A 20220-nucleotide genomic window follows, 5' to 3' on the forward strand; every position below is an offset into this window, starting at 1 on the left:
TTGCCGGAGGTTCACCACTACCGGTAAAGAACTGCAAACTTCTGGAAAACATTTGTAGTGAATCAAAAGCTCATTTGCATATGAAAATAACAAGCAGCAAATCTGTGGCAAGTTTGTGGCTAGTTTAAATTTTTTGGAAGTGGCCTGATTACTATCAAACCTGTTCAATCAAATCAACACCTAAATATCACTTTTTCAGCAGCATGAAGTTGGCTAAAAGGTCTAACCCAGTAGCACACTATGCCAAGGTTGAAAGAAATTCCAGAAATGATGAGGAAAAAGGTGATTGAAATACATCAGTCAAAGTTATTTCAAAGGCTCTGGGACTCCAAAAAATCACAGTGAGAGCCATTATCTCCAAATGGAGAAAACTTTGCGCAGTAGTGAACTTTCCCAGAAGTGGCTGATCTTCCAAAATTCCTCCAAAAGCACAGCATCGACTCATCCAGGAAGTCACAAAAAATCCAAGGACAACATCCAAGGAACTGCAGGTCTCTCTTGCATCAGTAAAGGTCACTGTTCATGACTCCACTATCAGAAAGACACTGGCCAAAAATGGCATCCATGGAAGAATGGTGAGGTGGAAACCACTGCTCACCCAGAAGAACATTAAGGCTCGTCTAGTTTGCTAAAACACACCTTGATGATCCTCAAAGCTTTTGGTAGAATGTTCTGTGAACTTATGAGTCAAAAGTGGAACTGTTTGGAAAAAGGGTCCGTTACTTCTGATGTAAATCAAATTCAGACACAGATGTCCACATAAAGAACATTATACATATTTTCAAGCATAGTGGTGGTAGTGGGATTGTGTGGGGATGCTTTGCTGCTTCAGGGCCAGGACGACTTGCACTAATTAAGGGAAACATGAATTCTGATCTCTACCAGAAAATCCTAAAGGAGAACGTCCGGTCATCAGTCCGTGAGTTGAAGCTCAAGCGCAACTGTTTTATGCTGCAAGACAATGATACAAAGCATAGGAGTAAGTCCACCTCTGATTGGCTCAAAAGAACCAAAATGTAAGTTTTGAAGTGACCTAGTCAAAGTCCTGACTTGAACCCGATTGAGATGCTGTGGCAGGACCTTAAATGTGCAGTTCATGCTCGAAAACCCTCCAGTGTGGCTGAACTAAAGCAGTTCTGCAAAGAAGAGTGTGCCAAAATTCCACCACAGCGTTGTGAACAGTGGCAATATCTCAGGGCCAGCAAATCCTTATCTGCTGGCTTAACATGCCAAACAATCACGCTTTAAGTGATGTACGTAATTCAAGAGCGAAAAGCACGAGACCTTGCTGACGAGTCGACTGTCATCACTACCGCTATCACCGTTGAGAAAGAGATCCTTGTGGATTTACAAACACGAGATGTTCTGCATGACAGTGTGATTGATTGATTTATTAAACAGGAAAGGAGGACTGATTTTCACTTCAAGTCAATTGCTAAGTGGTTTTTGCATTGTTATAACAACATCAGGAGTTTTCTAAGTGTAAATTATGCTGCTGGAGCATTCAGTGTGGATCAAGTTTTGTATTCAGTATTACAACTTGTAAACTCGTGCAGAAATTCTCAAATATGATTTCTCCGATATGCAGGTGCATGATGTCACACAAACATGTCGAAACTCAGGGAGATATACAAAGTAAGTGATAAACATTCACTTTATTAAGTAATATCGATAAATGAGTACAATATTAAAGCTTGTTTAACAAACGCCTGCAGAAACAGGTTTTTAAAACATTATAATTTAATCTTATAATTTAAATTTAATTATAATATAATTATCACTTAAAAGTTAAGAGTCTGAAAACGTATGTCAACGTGATATTTCCATTTTATCTTTTTAATAAATTTGCAAAGTTATCAAATCAGATTTTTGCTTTGTCATTATGGGATATTGAGTGTTGATTGATGTGAAAAAATAAAATAATTTAAAGCATTATAGCATAAAGAGCCAAAGTTCAACCTAAGTGTATGTAAACTTCTGACTTCAACTTTATATTGAGGCTTTTATATACAGTGCATTCATAATATAATTAATATATTCATAATACACACACACACACACACACACACAGTGCCTTCCACAATTATTGGCACCCCTGTTTAAGATGTGGTCGAGGACTTCTAAAAATTCTCCTTTTTTTTTTAAACAACATAGAACACAAATGCAAAAAAAGAGACAAATCCAACCTTTTTTTTAAGTACATTACTTTGGTGGTAAAAAAAAAAAAAAAATCACACATTTAGAAAAAAAAAAACTTGAAATCATGTGTCCCACAATTATTGGCACCCCTGATGTTAATATTTTGTACAACCCCCTTTTGCCAACAAGACAGCACTTAATCTCCTCCTATAACATTTCACAAGATTGGAGAACACAGAGAGAGGTATCTTTGACCATTCTTCTTTGCACAATCTTTCTAGATCATCCAGTGTCCTGGGTCCTCTCTTATGCACTCTCCTCTTTAGCTCGCCCCACAGGTTTTCGATTGGGTTGAGGTCTGGGGACTGAGATGGCCATGGGAGGACTTTGAGTTTGTGACTGCTGAACCATTTTTGTGCAGATTTTGCCACATGTTTTGGATAATTATCCTGCTGAAAGACCCAATGATGACCCATCTTCAGCTTTCTGGCAGAGGCCATCAGGTTTTTATTTAAAATGTCCTGGTAGTTCAAAGCGTTCATAATGCCATGCACCCTAACAAGGTTCCCAGGGCCTTTGGAAGAGAAACAGACCCACATCATCACAGACCCTCCACCATACTTCACGGTGGGCATGAGGTGCTTTTCGGCATACTCATCTTTTGTTTTACGCCAGACCCACTTAGAGTGTTTGTTGCCAAAAAGCTCAATCTTAGTCTCATCTGACCAAAGCACACGATCCCAGTTGAAGTCCCAGTGCCGCTTAGCAAACTCCAGACGTTTACGTTTGTGAGTGTTAGAGAGAAAAGGCTTTTTCCTTGCATGCCTCCCAAACAGCTTGTTGGCATGTAGAGAGCGTCTGATGGTTGTTTTGGAGACTTTGTGACCCCAAGATGCCACTCTTTGATGCAATTCTGTGACAGTGAGCTTAGGACTTTTTTTTACTTCTCTTACCATCCTCCTCACTGTGCGTTGTGGCAAGATAAACTTGGGACCTCTTCCAGCCTTGTTTGTCACTGTTCCAGTTGTTTTAAAATTCTTAATGTTTCCTCTGACTGTAGATACGGGCAAGTTAAGGCGAGTGGCTATTTTCTTGTAGCCATTGCCTGACTTATGAAGGTCGACACACATCTGCCTTACTTGAATGGTGTGTTCTCTTGTCTTTGCCATGTTGACAAATGGGTAAGAGAATTAGGCCTCTGTGTCACATCATATTTATACCCCAGGGAAACAGGAAGTCATGAATTACTAATTAAAAGTTCCTAGATACCCTGACCAACTTTAGCAACTACAGAAAAAAATATAAAAAAAAAAAATCTATTAAATTTTTCAGCGGAATTGTTAGGGGTGCCAATAATTGTGGGACACATGATTTCAAGTTTTTTTTTTTTACTAAATGTGTGATTTTTTTTTTTTTTTTTTTTTACCACCAAAGTAATGTTTAAAAAAAAAGGAGAATTTTTAGAAGTCCTCGACCACATCTTAAACAGGTGTGCCAATAATTGTGGAGGGCACTGTATATATATATTTGAATTACCTTTATAAGTCTCATTCCTTAGAAAATTGAAATCAGTGCAACTCACTGAAATGTCAAACAACTTTAGATTAAGGCGAGGTGTGTTCTTTAATCAAATAGAAGTGAAGTGCATTACTGGTGGCACATAACCTTTAAATAATCAATTAAGAGAATATTAGATTTTATATAAGTTTAGTCTTATTTCCCAGAAGTCTCTGTATTTCTCTGAATGCTTAAGAGAAAGAATCAGTAGGAGGTTTGGCACTAGAGAACATTATGTTCTAGAAATATGGCATCAAGGATGTGTAAAGGAAAGTCAGGTTTTTCCATTCACCAACCACTTGTGCTACGAAACAATACATTAAAGAGTAAATACTGTACTGAAACCCACACAAAGAGGTTACAGCATCTATACTGAGAATGAGTGTAAAAATGGACTGAGTGCTGAAATGCAAATGAAGAAGTATCCATTACAGTCATGGTAAGAACTTAACCAGGACTGGGGACAAAAATGCTACAGGAAGTGACAAAAAAATGCCAGAAATATTTCAAATGTGGAAGCAAAAAAGCCCCCAAGGTGAATTCATCAGTTTTTCAAAATTATTATCTAACTTATGATATCAGTCTTTTCTATTCTTATCTAGTTAAGTATGGCGTTTAAATATTTTAACTACATTATCAGCATGCTTTGTTTTTACTAATGATTACATAAAAATAAATAAATAAAGTAAAAAAAAAATTTGCAAATAAACAAGGTGCAAATATTGACTCAAAAATAAATATTCCCTCACATTTATGCTCACATACTACCTTCAAGATGTCCAATTTTGTACAGTATGATTTTCTTTCCTCAGTGGAACACCACAGGAGATTTTTGGAAGACTGTTAGTCTCAGTCACCATTCACTTTCATTGTATGGGTAAAAAGATGCAATGGAAGTCAATGGTGACTGAGAGTAGCATCCTGCCTACACTGCAAAAAGTATGTGTCTTGGTTTCCAGTAAAAATTTCGAAACATTCTTAAAACATGATTTATTTACTTGACAAGCAAACTGGCATACGATTTAAAGTCTTTAGTGACATTTATGCTTAATGCAAGAAAAAACAGTTTACCATGGGGTAAGAAAAATAAACTTAAATCAAAGGGAAAACAAGTTTATTTTTCTCACCTTGTTGGCAGATTTTTTTCTTGTTTTATGTCAAAAGTTTTGTCAGATTTCTCTTAAAACAAGACTTATTTTATTTATAATTGTAACAAGGTTAAGAATGGAAAGGGGGAGGCGAGAACTGTCTTGTCAATATAAATTATAATTTAATGTAAACTTAAACCAAAAGCACAAACATAAACACACATGACGGACATGCCCGTAATTCTCTCTCTCTTGAACTATCGCCACCGGCCGCCTTTATCCCTCGTGCGCCTCATCAGGCTGATTGGGGACTGGACGCGCGATATTCCGACCCGGCCCCGCCCCCCTCCGCTCCACACTAATATTTTATGCCAATATGCTTGATTCACTTCCAGCACATGTACGATCAGCACTGGTGCCCCTCAGGGATGTGTGCTCTCCCCACTACTCTTCTTCCTCTACACCAATGACTGCATCGCCAAGGACCCTTCTGTCAAGCTCCTGAAGTTTGCAGGTGACACCACTGTCATCGGCCTCATCCGAGATGACAATGAGTCTGCATACAGAGGAGGTTGAACAGCAGGCTCACTGGTGCAGTCATAACAACCTTGAGCTGAACGCACTCAAAACGGTGGAGATGATTGTGGACTTTAGTGTTGGACCCCAACACTGACCCCCCTCACCATTTTAAACAACACTGTGGCAGCAGTGGAGTCATTCAGATTCCTGGGCACAACCATCTCACAGGACCTGAAGTGGGAGACCCACATTGACTCCATTGTGAAAAAGGCTCAGCAGAGGTTGTACTTCCTTCGCCAGCTGAGGAAGTTCAACCTGCCACCAGTGCTGCTGAAACAGTTCTACTCAGCAGTCATTGAGTCTGTCCTCTGCACTTCTATAACTGTCTGGTTTGGTGCTGCTATGAAATCAGACATCAGAAGACTACAGAGGACAGTTCGGACTGCTGAGAGGGTTATTGGTTGCCCCCTGCCCTCCCTTCAAGAACTGTACACCTCCAGAATGAGGATAAAGGCTGGAGAAATCACTCTGGACCCCACTCACCCAGCCCACTACCTTTTTGAACTGCTGCCTTCTGGCTGACGCTTCAGAGCTCTGAGCACCAGAACCCTCAGGCACAGGAACAGTTTTTTCCCCTCAGGCTATCCATATCACGAACAGTTAAAGCCGCCCCTTTAAGCAATAATTATGTGCAATACACAGCTTAGTCTGTTTATTTATTATCCAACATATCCTCTTCTGCAATTACATACAAAGGAAAAAAATAACTTTTTGCACTGTACATAACATACTGTATTTTTGAACGTTATATAAATGATTTGAATTAGATTTGCACTACGTATGTAGTGAATCATTCTAGAATATGACACTGGTTCAGAGAGCACGTTTTAAAATGTTACCATCGCTTCGTTTATACTAAACAGGAAGTTGGGGTGTTGTGGTGAACACTTAAAGCAGACTGCGCAATCATTTGATGTTTGTCATCTTCAGCTATTGTTAGCCATCTCTGGAAAAACTTTTACTCACCGCAGTTCCTTCTTATCTCGATCACATGCAACTTGAAAACCCATCTGCTCCATCTTCCTGAAGACAGACATGTGCGATGCCCGTTTCATCTCTCCTCCCCTCACTGTCTCTTCATTCATCTGCTCTCTATCCACTCTGTGCGAAGTGCGTTGGCCGAACCGGCTCTCACAGGGTCACTTTTGATCATCTCCATGCAGGAAGCGTTATTGAAGTGCACAACATTCCCTTCTCATCTGTGAAACTCAGCAGTGGCACTGTTCTCAGAGGTCACTTGGGACTGGAGCTGGACTTGATGCAAAACCAGAGCTGAGGCTGTAAGGTTAGACTGCTGGGATTGGGTGGACACCCCTTCTCCTCTTGGGGCTGGCATTAGAAGATTTTAGCATTCATTGTGTTCAAATGCAGGTGAGATTTTCTCATTGTCTTGACTGGTTTCATTATTGGAACTTAAAATCATGTGTAAACATTATTAAAAGAAGATACATTTACACTAGAAGCTAAATTGCATAAGAAGATCTACTGTATGAATGAATTTTATCATTAGAAAAAGATTTTAGGTTAAAAGTTAAAAGTAAAATTTAACATTTATATATATATATATAGTATACTGTATACTGTGTGTGTGTGTGTGTGTGTATATATATATATATATATATACTTGACTGATCATTTATTGTTATAAGTTTATAGTTGTTCACCTTTTTAAATAATGTATTTGCTTCCTTCGTTAATTTTAAATGGACCTGCTATGTTACAAATGTATGTGAGTACAAATATTCCACGCTGTTTATACAAAATATGTTGAAAATAGTTTTAGATGATGTTTAGCATGTCACAACACAAGACTAACCAACTTCCCAAAAGCATTTTATGTAAATTATAAAATAAAAAAGTATTAGAGTGCCTTGTGTGTTTGTTTGTGTGTGTTTGTGTGCATGTTTGTTTGTTTGTGTGTGTGTGTGTGTGTGTGTGTGTGTTGTGTGTGTGTGTTTGTTTGTGTGTGGGTTTGTTTGTGTGTTTGTGTTTGTTTGTGTGTGTGTTTGTTTGTGTGTGCGTGTTTGTTTGTGTGTGTGTGTGTGTGTTTGTTTGTGTGTTTTTGTTTGTGTTTGTTTTTGTGTGTGTGTGTGTGTGTTTGTTTGTGTGTTTTTGTTTGTGTTTAGAGATTTTGTTTGTTTCTGTGCTGCAGACATTAACAACACAAATGCAGTTTTCAGACACTTGATCCTAATAACTTAAGCAACCCATTACAACCCTACAGTAATGCGAACCTGATTCTAGCTGGAGTGCACAGTCCCTCTACTATGGTTGTCAAGGTGGTTAATGAAGCATAAAGAGCAAAAAAAAGAGTGCTTAACTCACATGAGTGACGGCAATGCAGACTAAACAGGTTTAACAATCTTTTAGTTTTTCAACTGACCCATGATGTTGTAAGGGTTGTACTGTATTTTGCACTCATACAGCTCTGCATTGGACCAACAGAAAACACAAGTGACTGAAATGACACAGAAATTCATAGGAAAATGATGTAGGGTGAAGACACAAGAGGCACAGTTATTTTTGTTTGAGCCCTTACATAATTTTCATATTGATATCTGTGTCATTTCAGTCACTTGTGTTTTCTGTTGGTCCAATGCAGAGCTGTATGAGTGCAAAATACAGTACAACCCTTACAACATTATGGGTCAGTTGAAAAACTAAAAGATTGATAAACCTGTTTAGTCTGCATTGCCGTCACTCATGTGAGTTAAGCACTCTTTTTTTGCAAAACAACAGTACACTATGCTGGAATGCAGTTTAAAAATCTCATATAATTGACGGAAATGGAAAGGAACTCTCTGTTAAAGTAGATTATGTATTTATCAATACTGTAAGGTGACTGTCGACTTGTTCCTGACAGCTCCTCCTCCTCAACATCTGCTTTCCTTTCTGAGTGAAAGTCTGAAAATTACCCAGATTTTTGCAGATAAAGCACTTTTTAGTTCTTTTTTTTCTTTTCTTTTTATCAGCTATGTATATCAAGTTGGAATATAATCATACCTTGTGATTCATTGCTCACTTGATCTGTTTTGGTATTTTTACTTCAAATATTTTGAACACGACATTCTGGAATAATTTATGTCAGAGGATCAGTAATTTCCCCTGCTGAACTGTCACAGTATGTTCCGTTGTGGTTGAGACAATGCACTTGAAATTCATTTTTTTTGGGGGGCTTGTTTCTATATTTGTAATATTATGATTGTGCGGTGACTTTCCCGTACAAACTCAGAAAACGCAGTCATGTTTAAAGCATCAAAGCATATACATTTTTCAGCAAATGTTGGTCAGTGGGGAGGCCGGTAAGATAATTTACATTCATTTTTGATGTTTTTAATATTATTATTTACTGAAAATATTATATAGTTTAAAATAAAAATTCATATAAAATTGTAACAAATTATTTAGTTTTTTAGAAAAAAGAAAGTCATTTGGAATGTCGTTTGGAACAAAAGTTTTTTGGAACATCATTCGGTTGAGTAAATAATTGCAGAATTGTAATTTTTGGGTGAACTATAAGTAGATTAAAAGTGGTTTCAAAATTATGAGCTGCAGCTTTAAGCTCTAAGGTAAACTAAATTAAAAAGGTAAACCGAGCAGTTGTAAGACCCCTGAAAAGATTTTTCATTTTCTTACTCCTCTTTCATTGTGAATCATTATTCCTGAATGGCAATGAAAGGAAACTTTCCTTGTTGTAATTATTCATATGTGCAACACACTCTCACGGCGAAATCGTAAGGATTCGTACTTTTTTCGACTTTTCTAAATTTGGCTAATTCGTATGATATCGTGTGATTGCACTCGTTTGCATTCCAATGACTTTCACTATAACCAATGACGTCGCTGGACATCGTTTCCATCCAATACGCGACATTTACTTGATTCTGTCACACACACAAGCTTCCTATCATGTTTACACACTCTAATGATCGGTTAGGTTTAGATAAGGGGTTTGTGTAAAGGGATAATATTAATAAGTATGTCCTTAACGCCTTGTGCGCAAAACCCGTGCTTACTTCCGCATTAGACATCCGGGCATTTGCACGGGGATGAGTCGGACGAGTTTATGCGAACAACATCAAGCGAGACTATACGAAATAGCCAACTCAATAATGATGTACGAATTGACATGAGATCGGGATTTGTCTATTAAAATGAACATATTTTGGTACATGTTGGGATGTAAGGTCAATGAGAATATCAAGCAAACATTTGTAAGCTTTTATATAGTCAATATGCTTAGATAAGTAAGCAAGGCAAATAAATGAATGAATGAATTAGTAGAAAGCCAGCCATTATTTAGACATTTATTTATGTATACTATTTATTTATTTATGTATAGACAGACAGACAGGCAGATACATACATACTTACAAAGACAACACCAACCCACATTGTGTTCATATGTTCAAAGAGCACACCAATGTGGTCTTGGTTGGTGACATAAATTATACAACTTTCTTTGTTACAAATAACACATTGTGGTACAGTATGACACTATCATTTGAGTAAGTTTCAATGCAATTGAATTACAGCATATCTTTACAACTGCTTATCCAAATAACCTTTAGGATTGTACATTATATCACCATTCACAGCATACAAGCTGAGGAAGGGGGCTTTGTGTGATACAGTTTTCAATTTTTAATCATTGTGACAGGGACCGTTATGCATTTATTGGCTCAATCTAATCCTAGATCAACAATTCTTCTCGGAAGCTTTGAGAGTGTATGCTCACATTACTTGGCTATTGATTTTTGTCTTTCTTTATTGTTTAGCATTCAGTAGGGTGTGTTGCTCTCCTTGCTCAGAACTGTTGCTCAGTTAGGCTGGAATTGAAGTGTGTGCCATTCTGCTTGTAGGCCAATTGCTATAGCAGCTAATACTATTAGTACACCTTTGTTGATATAGAACACACATTGAGGAGGCCACTAAGAAGCAGAGGTCTTAGAAGAAATACATATCATACATGTTTGTAGCCACACATTGTCTCTTCTTTTTCATTGATTTTTTGGGTTCAGTCACAAGAGCATTACTGAAAATTGTATGGGCCTTTATATTTCTTACACAGCATTGGCTTTGAAATACCTTGCTGTTAAAATAAGCCTAATATTTGTCTTATATGAGCTCTGTGGACAATCCATCCAGATTACAGGGCAGCCACAGAGGTGAGGTGTCACCATAGCGACATTTATCCAGCACCATGACAACGTTTCAGACAGAATGGACTGTCCTCAGTTCAGATGATTCCGTCAAAATGCTTGGCTATCTTTGGATATTATTGCATGTTTAACTGCAACATGTTTGATTATACTTAGAAATACATTATTTTAGTTACAATATATACTGTACTTTCATATCAATATTTGACATCCCCTAACCCAACACTATTCCTAAACCTCGCCAATTATCAACAATATAAAACCTGTAACAGACAGGTGAATTGACAGTCATTTTATTATCATTGTACTTTTATAGGGATATTTTTTAGCACCTAATGCCAAAACCTTACCGTTTCTCAACAATACTTAAGACGTAACGAGCAGATAAAAAGTAGTCAAAATAATTTAACAATAAATGTATTCTAAAAGACTCATGCTGCGTTAAAAAATTTCCAGAAGTCGAGTAACACTGAGTCAATCTAAAAGTGTTAATCCCAAAAAAGAAGACAATTCAGAATTCAAATAATTCATTCAAAAATACACATCCAAACATTGAATGTATATCACAATCGGTCACAAGACATGAGAAAACCAATCGCATTTCACATCACTCACTTCAAAGCTGTCGTAATGCGTCCAAGTAGGTACTGTTGCAGCATGGAGATCTCCAAACAGGTGAAATCTCCAAAAGAGGGCAGGGTAGCTCCAAAAGCGGCAGAGTTACTCCAGAAGAGGGTTGGTCCAATTTCACTTCCGCACATAGTTCTAGTTATAGGGAAAGGGTTAGATTAGGGGCTCTATATAACTTTGCTGGCGGTTTGGAGGTCCTGCCTCTTTTTTGGAGCTCGGCCAGCAGCGATATTCTTTTCCTTGATGCGGCACTTTTTCATGTATAAATAAGCAGATGGGAATGATGATCATTAACTAAATTTGAATCTATTTCCACACACAGAGCCATCACACAGATTCAAAAGAGCTGGAATACAGCACACAAATCGAGGATTACTTTTTATGATAATGTTTTTGAGCTGCAAATTGTACATTCTAAAAACTCCCTTGTGTCCAACAGCAAACAGAATCATTTTAAATGATGAGAGAATTTTCAAATGATTTAATTTACAAATGTAGGCTTGGGAAAAGTAATGGAATGTTCCGAAATGAATTATCATTCATGTCTATAGCACAAACGATGCTGGAAATGTTACATTCTGAAGATTACTGTAAAACTCAGGTTTAGGGAAAAAAATCCTTAGTCTCAAGTATGAGTAAAAGTATGAGCAATACCATAAAGAGCAATTACGTTTGTGTGTGTTTTAGAGCAGTGTTAGGTCTAGAATAAATGTGTCCTGAAGAGTTGAGTCATGAGTCTTCGTTTGAAAGTGGCTGGGCTTTTCTCACACTTGTTGGGAGCTGAATCTACCACTGAAGAGTAACATGAGCAGTTGTACAATCAAGGAGCCCTTCATGTAGAGACAGTGGCCACTGGCAGCAGTGAAAAGCAGGAAGGATTAAATTGAATTCTAGCAAGGACTGCCAGCCAGCGAAAAGACTTGAGCAAAGGTGACATGAGACAATTTCCAGAGGTTAAAAAAAGTCAAGCAACAGAGTTTAGGATGCTCTCAGGGGAATATACGGAGGAGGCAGGTTTAGTCCGGCGAGGAGGGAGTTGCAGAAGTCTGACCATATCAGAAGAAGAACTGAGTAGCACAGATGTCAAGTTAGCACCTTATTATCCATATATTTTGTGAAAATTGCATTCTTCATAGAGTCCTAGTCACTCCTGTGTGTATCATCTTAATTGTAAGATGATACAATTAAAATCCCATTTGTGTGCCATGTGGATAGATGAAAAGGCTGCGCCAACAAATATCGATGATCTCACAGATCAAATAAGCTTTGTGCAGTATAAAGTGGTTGAAAACCTTTCAAAAAACCAAGAGCGGAAGCCAAAATCCATTACAAACCCTATCAGACCAGGCACACTTTTCCTGCTGTTTCAAAATCCCTATTGGCTCAACCACGAGTTTAAGACCAAGTGTGACATTTTGCATTGAAAATCCTCAGATTCTGATCAATGTATCAGAAAATGTATAGCATAGGATGTATTGCTGGAATTAGGGTTAACATATTTCCTTGCTCCATTTCAGATATTGTTGATGTATTAGGAAATATTTCAGTGCATCTCCAGATATAAGCACATATATGGAGCACTATACATTCATTCAGTTCTTTTATGGATTTTTTTTTAACAAAGTTTTAATACACCAGAATTCACATACTGTATTTATTTGTTTATGTAAGAAGTCATGACTAATCCTCAGTAATGGGACTAGGTATCAGGCTGTGTCTCAACACTCGCCAACTGCGCAACTGCCATTGAGATGAATGGGAATGCAAATGGATAGCTTTCTGCAGGAATTATTGACCTGCTTGGTTTGATCGTCCCTTCATTATACTGTGGGTGGGGCTACTTCTGTGTATAACAAAATTACCCCCCAGTATAACAAAAACAAATTCTGGAAAAGATTGCACACCCTAGTTTTAACATGGGAAAATCTTCCAAATGGCCTTTTTATCATGACACTATACTATGCAACATGACAACATCTGCACATACAAACAACACCATCAACCTCAGGGTAACTTTACATTTACATTTACACCACCACGCCACCAGTTTACCAGTTATGTGTTTAGATAGCCACACATGGTATGATATAGTTTAGACCACTACACCACCACCACTCCACACACTGAAGCAAAATTAGAGCTCAAATTTCAGTCTAAAGATGAATAATAGCAAGAAATTGACCATGTATTCAGATGGTCCCTTACCAATTCAGTCACAGTTTTAGCAACAAATGTTTTTTGAGTTATTAATGGTAAAAAGTATACCTTCTATATATACTATATAGAACTTTTCTGACCCATGATTTGTGACAGTTTTAGCACAAAAAGTGGACTTCTTAGACTGTCCCTTATCACACCCTCCACAGTACTAGCATGTTCAGCCTAAGGTGTGGACTTTTAGTCGACCCCTTGCCCACCATATAAAAAGTTCTGACTTATATCAGTGTTAAATTAACGATCTGGAATGATTTAGGGATGCCATCTGACCAGCTTATGGGACAAATCGCACCCGGTATTTATTCAATTCATTTGGACGCATCATTTCATATTTAAACAAGGGACAATCCGTATGAGCTAAGTGTGCATGCAGAAAATTGTGAGTTTATCTGCAGAAATTATAAATCAAGAGTACAGCGGGGGGAGGGGTGGAAAATAGGGAGAAACCTGGTAAAATCGGAAGTGTTGGCAGGTTTGTGCATCATTCAGAACTGAATTAAGAATTTGTCTTCAATTTGGGATTAGAAGAGTGGTAGCAACAAGAATGCAGATTTTTTTTTAATTTTTATTATTATTATTATTTAAGTGAATAAAAGTGAAATTTCAGTGAAGAAGTCAGAAGTGTATTTAATTGATTATGGAATATTCTGATATGCATGTTTATTATTAGTACATTGTTTGGTAATATCTCAATGTATTATACAGTCAAATCAATAAATTGAATTTGGATGTCAGTGTTTATTTTCATGCTGTTATCTAAAAACAATGTGGTGCACATTTTGAGGTGTTGTACGACAAAATCAAAATTTTTGATTTTGTTGGCTGTTACACTTGTTTAAACATAAAACTATTGAACTAATCTTGAAAAATTGTTTGATAAATAGGTATAATAAGACAAAATAATTATTATTTTGAATTAAAGTAGACCCTATTATGCCCCTTTTTACAAGATCTAATATAAGTCTCATGTGTCCCCAGAATGTGTGAAGTTTCAGCTCAAAATATCCCACGGATCATTTATTATACCATGTTGTAAATGCCTCTTTTTGGATGCAATCAAAAACAAGCTGTTTTCGTATGTGTCTCTTTAAATGCAAATGAGCTGCTGCTCCCCGCCCCCTTTATGGATGAGGGATGTACCTTTACAGCTTGTGCTTCAGATACTAATACTACTACAAAACAAATCTGAACCCATATGACTTACAGTGTAAATACCGGAGTTCAGCCATATATATCTCCGTGGACTCCGTGAATACAATCAGAGACAATGGTAACTTTAGCTGCATTAGCTGTGGAATCATCAAACAAGCATATTCAGAAAGGCGATTTGCAAACATTCACAAAATATAAAGTGCGATACTTACATCTTCAGGATCTAAAGCTGGAACACGAACAGTTGGTACTGATCCATGCTTGAGAATGAAATGTTTTGAAAATCCTGCTTTATATTGACACTCATTCACAAACCAGTCAAGTGTAAAATGATTTGCACAAACATACACACATTTTTGTATGTTTTGGGGCACATTACCTTCAAAAACAAAACTTGTCCACTGAGTCTTCAGTGGCTCTGGTGCCAGGAGTACATGAAGACATTATGTTCACTTTTACAGCCAGCAACAGAACACTTATGACGCTTACGAAGATGAGACATTATTCTTCTCACTATATCTGCTCCATCGTGGAAAAAAATGGCAGACTGTGTCTAGATAACTCCGGGGAGGATCTATGATAATAGGGTGGAGTCCGTCACCAGTCGTGGAAGAGGCCTGCTCAAACGTGACATCACTTTAGAGCAGAAATGAAAACCATTAATTTAGATTGCTAGAAATATAAGAAAGCGGAGTGGGTGGACTTTTAACATTATAGGGTGGTTGTGTACACACACTGCTGACTCTTTATTTACAAACACCATGTAAAAGTGAATTTTGCATAATAGGTCCCCTTTAAAGTATGAATTATGTTTTGTTGCCACATTTGCTTTTGACAAATGGAATTCCTCTGTTGTGTGACTGTGCTGAAATTCTTTGAATTCCTCATGTCATTCCAATTTAATTTCCAATTTGACATCTTTTGGGAGATGGCCTGTTTAATTCAAATTCAGACTCATCAATTGAATGGGTGCTAAATCTTAAATCCTGATTTATGCCTAACCCTGATGTACATTAATCTGATTCTACACTTAAACACTCATAAATCAAACACTGCATTAAATGACAGTGAAACAATCAGTGAGTGCATTTACATGCACAGCGATATGCTGATAACAATAAAAAATATAATACAAATTATTATTATTATATAAAAAGCCACAATGTTAGAAACCTATGTTTCGTGTTTACAAGATATATGAAATCATTGGATTATTCTATGCTTTTGACATCAAAACATAAACAGACATGCACACAACACTTTCACACAATGGATAAGCTGGTTAGAATGTAAATGTACATGAGAGAAATGTTACATGCAATGCAAAATCAGGGTATAGGCAGAAATCTAGGTATACAGATCATTTTTTGCCTAAGCCATTTATTTGTCTTTATTTAGCCACCTTACCCTGATAAAGGAATGCTGTTTAAGGTGCATTCATGACCATTCGTGATCAGTCTAAGGACGTGCATGATAGCAAACTCATTATTACGTTTGATGTGTCTCATTTGATATATTTTTCTTTGTAGGCTCATACAGTGTCAGCCCAATTGCAAAAAGTAAACACCATGTCTTGGATATTCCATTGCATGTAGAATCATGACTAAACTTGAACTTTTTTATGCACACAGATTATGATGAACAACTCAAGCTATTCATGTGTGATTATGACCCAATCGTCAAGTCACCTGCTGATGTCCATCTACATCATCGAATTTATCTTGGGTCTGCTGTTCAACCTGATCACCATTGGTCCCATTATCCAGCAAATCCGCAAAAAGAACGTTTTAGGAATTTACCTACTCAGCCTATCTATCTCTGATCTCCTGTACATCCTCACCATGCCTCTGTGGATACATTATTTCAGCAACAACCACAAATGGACACTCAAGCAGGAACTGTGTAGCCTGTCTGGCTTCTTTTACTATTCCAACCTTTACATCAGCATCTTTCTACTCTGCTGGATCTCCATCGATCGCTGCCTGGCCATCACATTCCCACTGCGAATCCAAGCCTTCCGCCGCCAACGGTATGCCTGGATCATCTGTGGGTTGGTCTATGTTTTTGTGATGGTCTTGCACTGTCTGGTTCTAGCCTTGGATAAGCTGCCAGATCCACTGAATGACGAGAGGTGCTACGAGACCTTCCCCATGACGGAGCGCATTGCCATCTTCAACCTGATACGGGTGGCCATAGGTTTTCTTTTGCCACTTGTGGTCATCACAGTCTGCTACTGTTTGATTCCAAACAAGGTGCAGCAAAGCAGAGGGGTTGATGAACAGGGCAAGCGCAAAGTGAGGCTTCTGTCTATGGGAGTTATTGGGATTTTCTTGATTTGCTTTGCCCCATACCATATTATACTGCTGCTACGATCCATCGCATTCTTCTCTGTTGGGGGTAAAGCAAGCTGCAAGTTTGAACAAGTAATGTATTTACCCTTTACTTGCTCCCTAGCCCTGTCCAGCCTCAATAGCATGGTAGACCCAGTGCTCTATGTGTTGGCCAGTAATGGAGTGAGGGAGGACATGCGTTGGTGCTGTTGGAAAAACAGGCCAACACAGGAAACAGGAAGTCCTCTTGTTGATTCAAAATGGAAGACCAGAGTAACCCATTTGTCTTGAGGCCAACCTCAGGTTTTTGAAATTGTGGGGGAATTGACTAAGAATTAATTGTACCCACTGAGAGTGTGGTTTATTGGCACAAGCTTTCTGCATTTTTTTGGCATCAGTTGGGTACAGCAAACTACCGCAATTTACCGTGTTTACAAGGACTGTACATAAATTAGGGTTGCCAACTTTTCCCCACACAAATATGGGACACTGAAGCATCTCGCTGCTACGATATAGGACAATGGGCATCTTTATTTTGGCCAAAATACAGGACAGTTGACAACCATAACAGCATCACAATCCAACACTGTGATCCAGGGAAATGGACTTCAAAAGTTTGCTTTCGAAGTACAATAATCTAATTGCACTCTAGAGATGTCATTAGTAGTTAGAAATGAATTACCCATCACTGTTTGTGGGTGGTTAGTAAATAAGTATTTTTACAGTTCAGTTTTTGTGCTGAAAAACTGGAAGTAAATGTGATGCAACTGTTTAGTCACCCCTGTGTGCACATGTTTGTACTCAACAACATTGGAGTCCATTCTTTCCAGTTTTATCAAAAAAGGCTTGCAAAAAGGAATAATTGCATTGCTTTTTTGTTTGAGATATGACGGATATGTCACTGTGTCCTTGCATGCTTCAAGAGGATGTTTATAAAATGTACTTTCAGATTTGCAGTGTTACAGCAGCCAGGATCTTTGGCTTTGAAGGACCCTTGAATCACTTGAACTTTCTGTGTAAGAGCCGTATTCAGTGTTGTTATTGGGGGATAAAGCTTTACTTGTTTTTCCTGTTTAATTCACAGACTACTCCCTGTAACCTTACCATCAAACCACATTTAATCGTTAAAGGTGCTATATGTAAGATTGATAACAAGCGTGAAATGGTACTGCAGTCCAAATTCAAAATATCGGAGAGTTGCCAACTCAGCATCCATTTTAAAGGATTTCTGGACTTTAAGCTGTCTCCATCTTCCAAAGGCATCTCCGATATTTATCCTTGTTTTACTCCGCCTCTGGTGATGGTGGTTTTTAGACGGATGGCGAGGCTTTTTAGGTCGGGTGGAATCTGTTATCACTGATCCAGTTTGTTTGCTGGCTTCCATGGCTGAAGCACACAGTGTTGTTTGCCTGCAAACATGTTCAAATCTGGCAACCCGGTGGTGTCGAAATACAATTGGTGAGTGGGCAGTGGGCTGGATCACATAGGCAGAAATTCCGGCCCAGAATTGAAACTTCAATGTAGAATATGCTGGCTGTAGCATTGTTATCAGAGAAGCCAGTATTTCAACTTAGCATGTTTCCCAATTCTTTAATGACATATTATGGTAATTGTATTATTTAGTACAGTAAAAATATTACATATATACATTTAAAGATGATTTAATCTACCTGGATGTTAAAAACAGCCTGTTGCAATGTGAACTATTTAGATGCATAGCATGTTGTTCTTCACATATTATGCTCAACAAATGCTGCATTTTCTTTCCTGTAATTTACCATTATAGTATTTAAAGCTAAGAAACTGTAAATTAAATATTAAAAAGGCACTGTTTTTGACTCCTGTATCACATTCAGGGAAGTGGCACTTCCATTACAGCTCTTTAAAAGAAGTGAAAAAGATTAGTGTTTGATTCAAGGGGAGGGACACATATAATCAGGTACCGTTGTGTAATCATGATGCTTTCTGAGGAGAAAGCAGCCATAATGACACTGCCAAGTGCTCTTGGGCACTGATGAAGCAGAGCGTTTGAATAGCATCTCTAACCGCTATTGCCACGATATACTTTGTACCGTTTTGTACTTCCATGTTCCGCTGGCATGATTGCCTCTATATATGAGTGCATGTGACTGCACTCAGATGTAAGTCTGTGAGCTAGAGTGGCCATTGTGCTCCACTGTAAAATGCCATGGACCAACTGAATGGAGTGATTTCGGAGTGCGAGTGAAGCAAATAATTGTAGAATTGAGCACCTGATCTGCAGTTTGCATGCTTTAAATGACTGCTCGCATTCAACTGTCACTCTAGACTCTACCATGCATTTCCAGGAATGGGAATGCCATTTAGTGTCACAACTGACTTGTTTGTGTTGTGAGTAGGGATGCAAAAATAATTTTTCATTAATTGTTATTAACTGTTTGCGGTCAAGCCTTAAATGAAACATGTGACCCAGCAGATAAGCAGGTTTGGGAATTAGTGTAAAACTAGTTAAAACATTTATTCCATTACAATTAGGTAAAACATATGTAATTTGATTATTGATACATTTGGAGAAACTAGAAATTACAAAACCAACCATGATCACACTGGAAATCAACATGTTACTTCCGAAAGTTAATGTACCCTGAAATCAGCCAAATAACTCACAAGCGCCCTCCCTCATCAGACATTTTTTGCATCAATTTGAGCATGAATACGTTTTTATCATTTGCTACTAATGCATTGCATGTGTACCCTCCGATACATAGGTGCTGGTCCCATGGGAACCAGTAAGAAATGCTGTTCACATAAACCATTGTGAGCACAATTTGGAGGTTGCATTGTTGAAGTTTAAGCGCTCTAAAATAAAATTTTGGTCCACTGACGGTTAGATTTAGGGTTTGGGTAAGGGTTAATAATATATGCATTACTTATGACTGTATTACATTATTTACAACAAAAAATACAACTCATTTTAGGTGCAGCACTGTAGACATTTCACTGGAAATGTGATCTCACACTCTCGCCCATACGTTTAAAAAAAACGTTCAGCTTCAGCCACCAGAGGGCAGTGATTCTAATTTCAGTAAGCATAGACCGATTTCAGCAGGAAAATTTTGACCTACTATTTTTGAATTCACAGTGTGATCAGTCTTATTTTAAAAGCAATATTTACCAATAGCATTAGTTAAACGAATTGTGTTTGATAATGATTAAACCAGCTAACTGTCAACATCCCTAGTTAAGAGGTTTTTTTTCCACACATGGCCTAGAAAATTCCTGCTGGGGTTCATAAAAGCACAGTGATTGGCCATATTGTTTACTTTGATAATAAACGTATTGCATCACAATAGAGATAATTCAAGGTTTTAGCATTACACAATACGC

At 37.8% G+C, this 20220-nt stretch overlaps 1 protein-coding gene across 1 annotated transcript; it reads left to right on the forward strand.

Moving 5' to 3' along the window:
- The first annotated feature begins 6307 nt into the window (after nucleotides 1-6307).
- On the forward strand, nucleotides 6308-17570 carry LOC127632072 (G-protein coupled receptor 4-like). Its single transcript, XM_052110548.1, has 2 exons — nucleotides 6308-6734; nucleotides 16156-17570. The coding sequence occupies exons 1-2, from the start codon at nucleotides 6729-6731 to the stop codon at nucleotides 17143-17145; spliced, it is 996 nt and encodes a 331-aa protein (XP_051966508.1). The 5' UTR covers nucleotides 6308-6728; the 3' UTR covers nucleotides 17146-17570.
- The last annotated feature ends 2650 nt before the right edge of the window (nucleotides 17571-20220 follow it).

This window comes from Xyrauchen texanus, chromosome 38 (assembly GCF_025860055.1).
Source record: "Xyrauchen texanus isolate HMW12.3.18 chromosome 38, RBS_HiC_50CHRs, whole genome shotgun sequence".
In the NCBI taxonomy this organism is placed as follows: Eukaryota; Metazoa; Chordata; class Actinopteri; order Cypriniformes; family Catostomidae; genus Xyrauchen; species Xyrauchen texanus.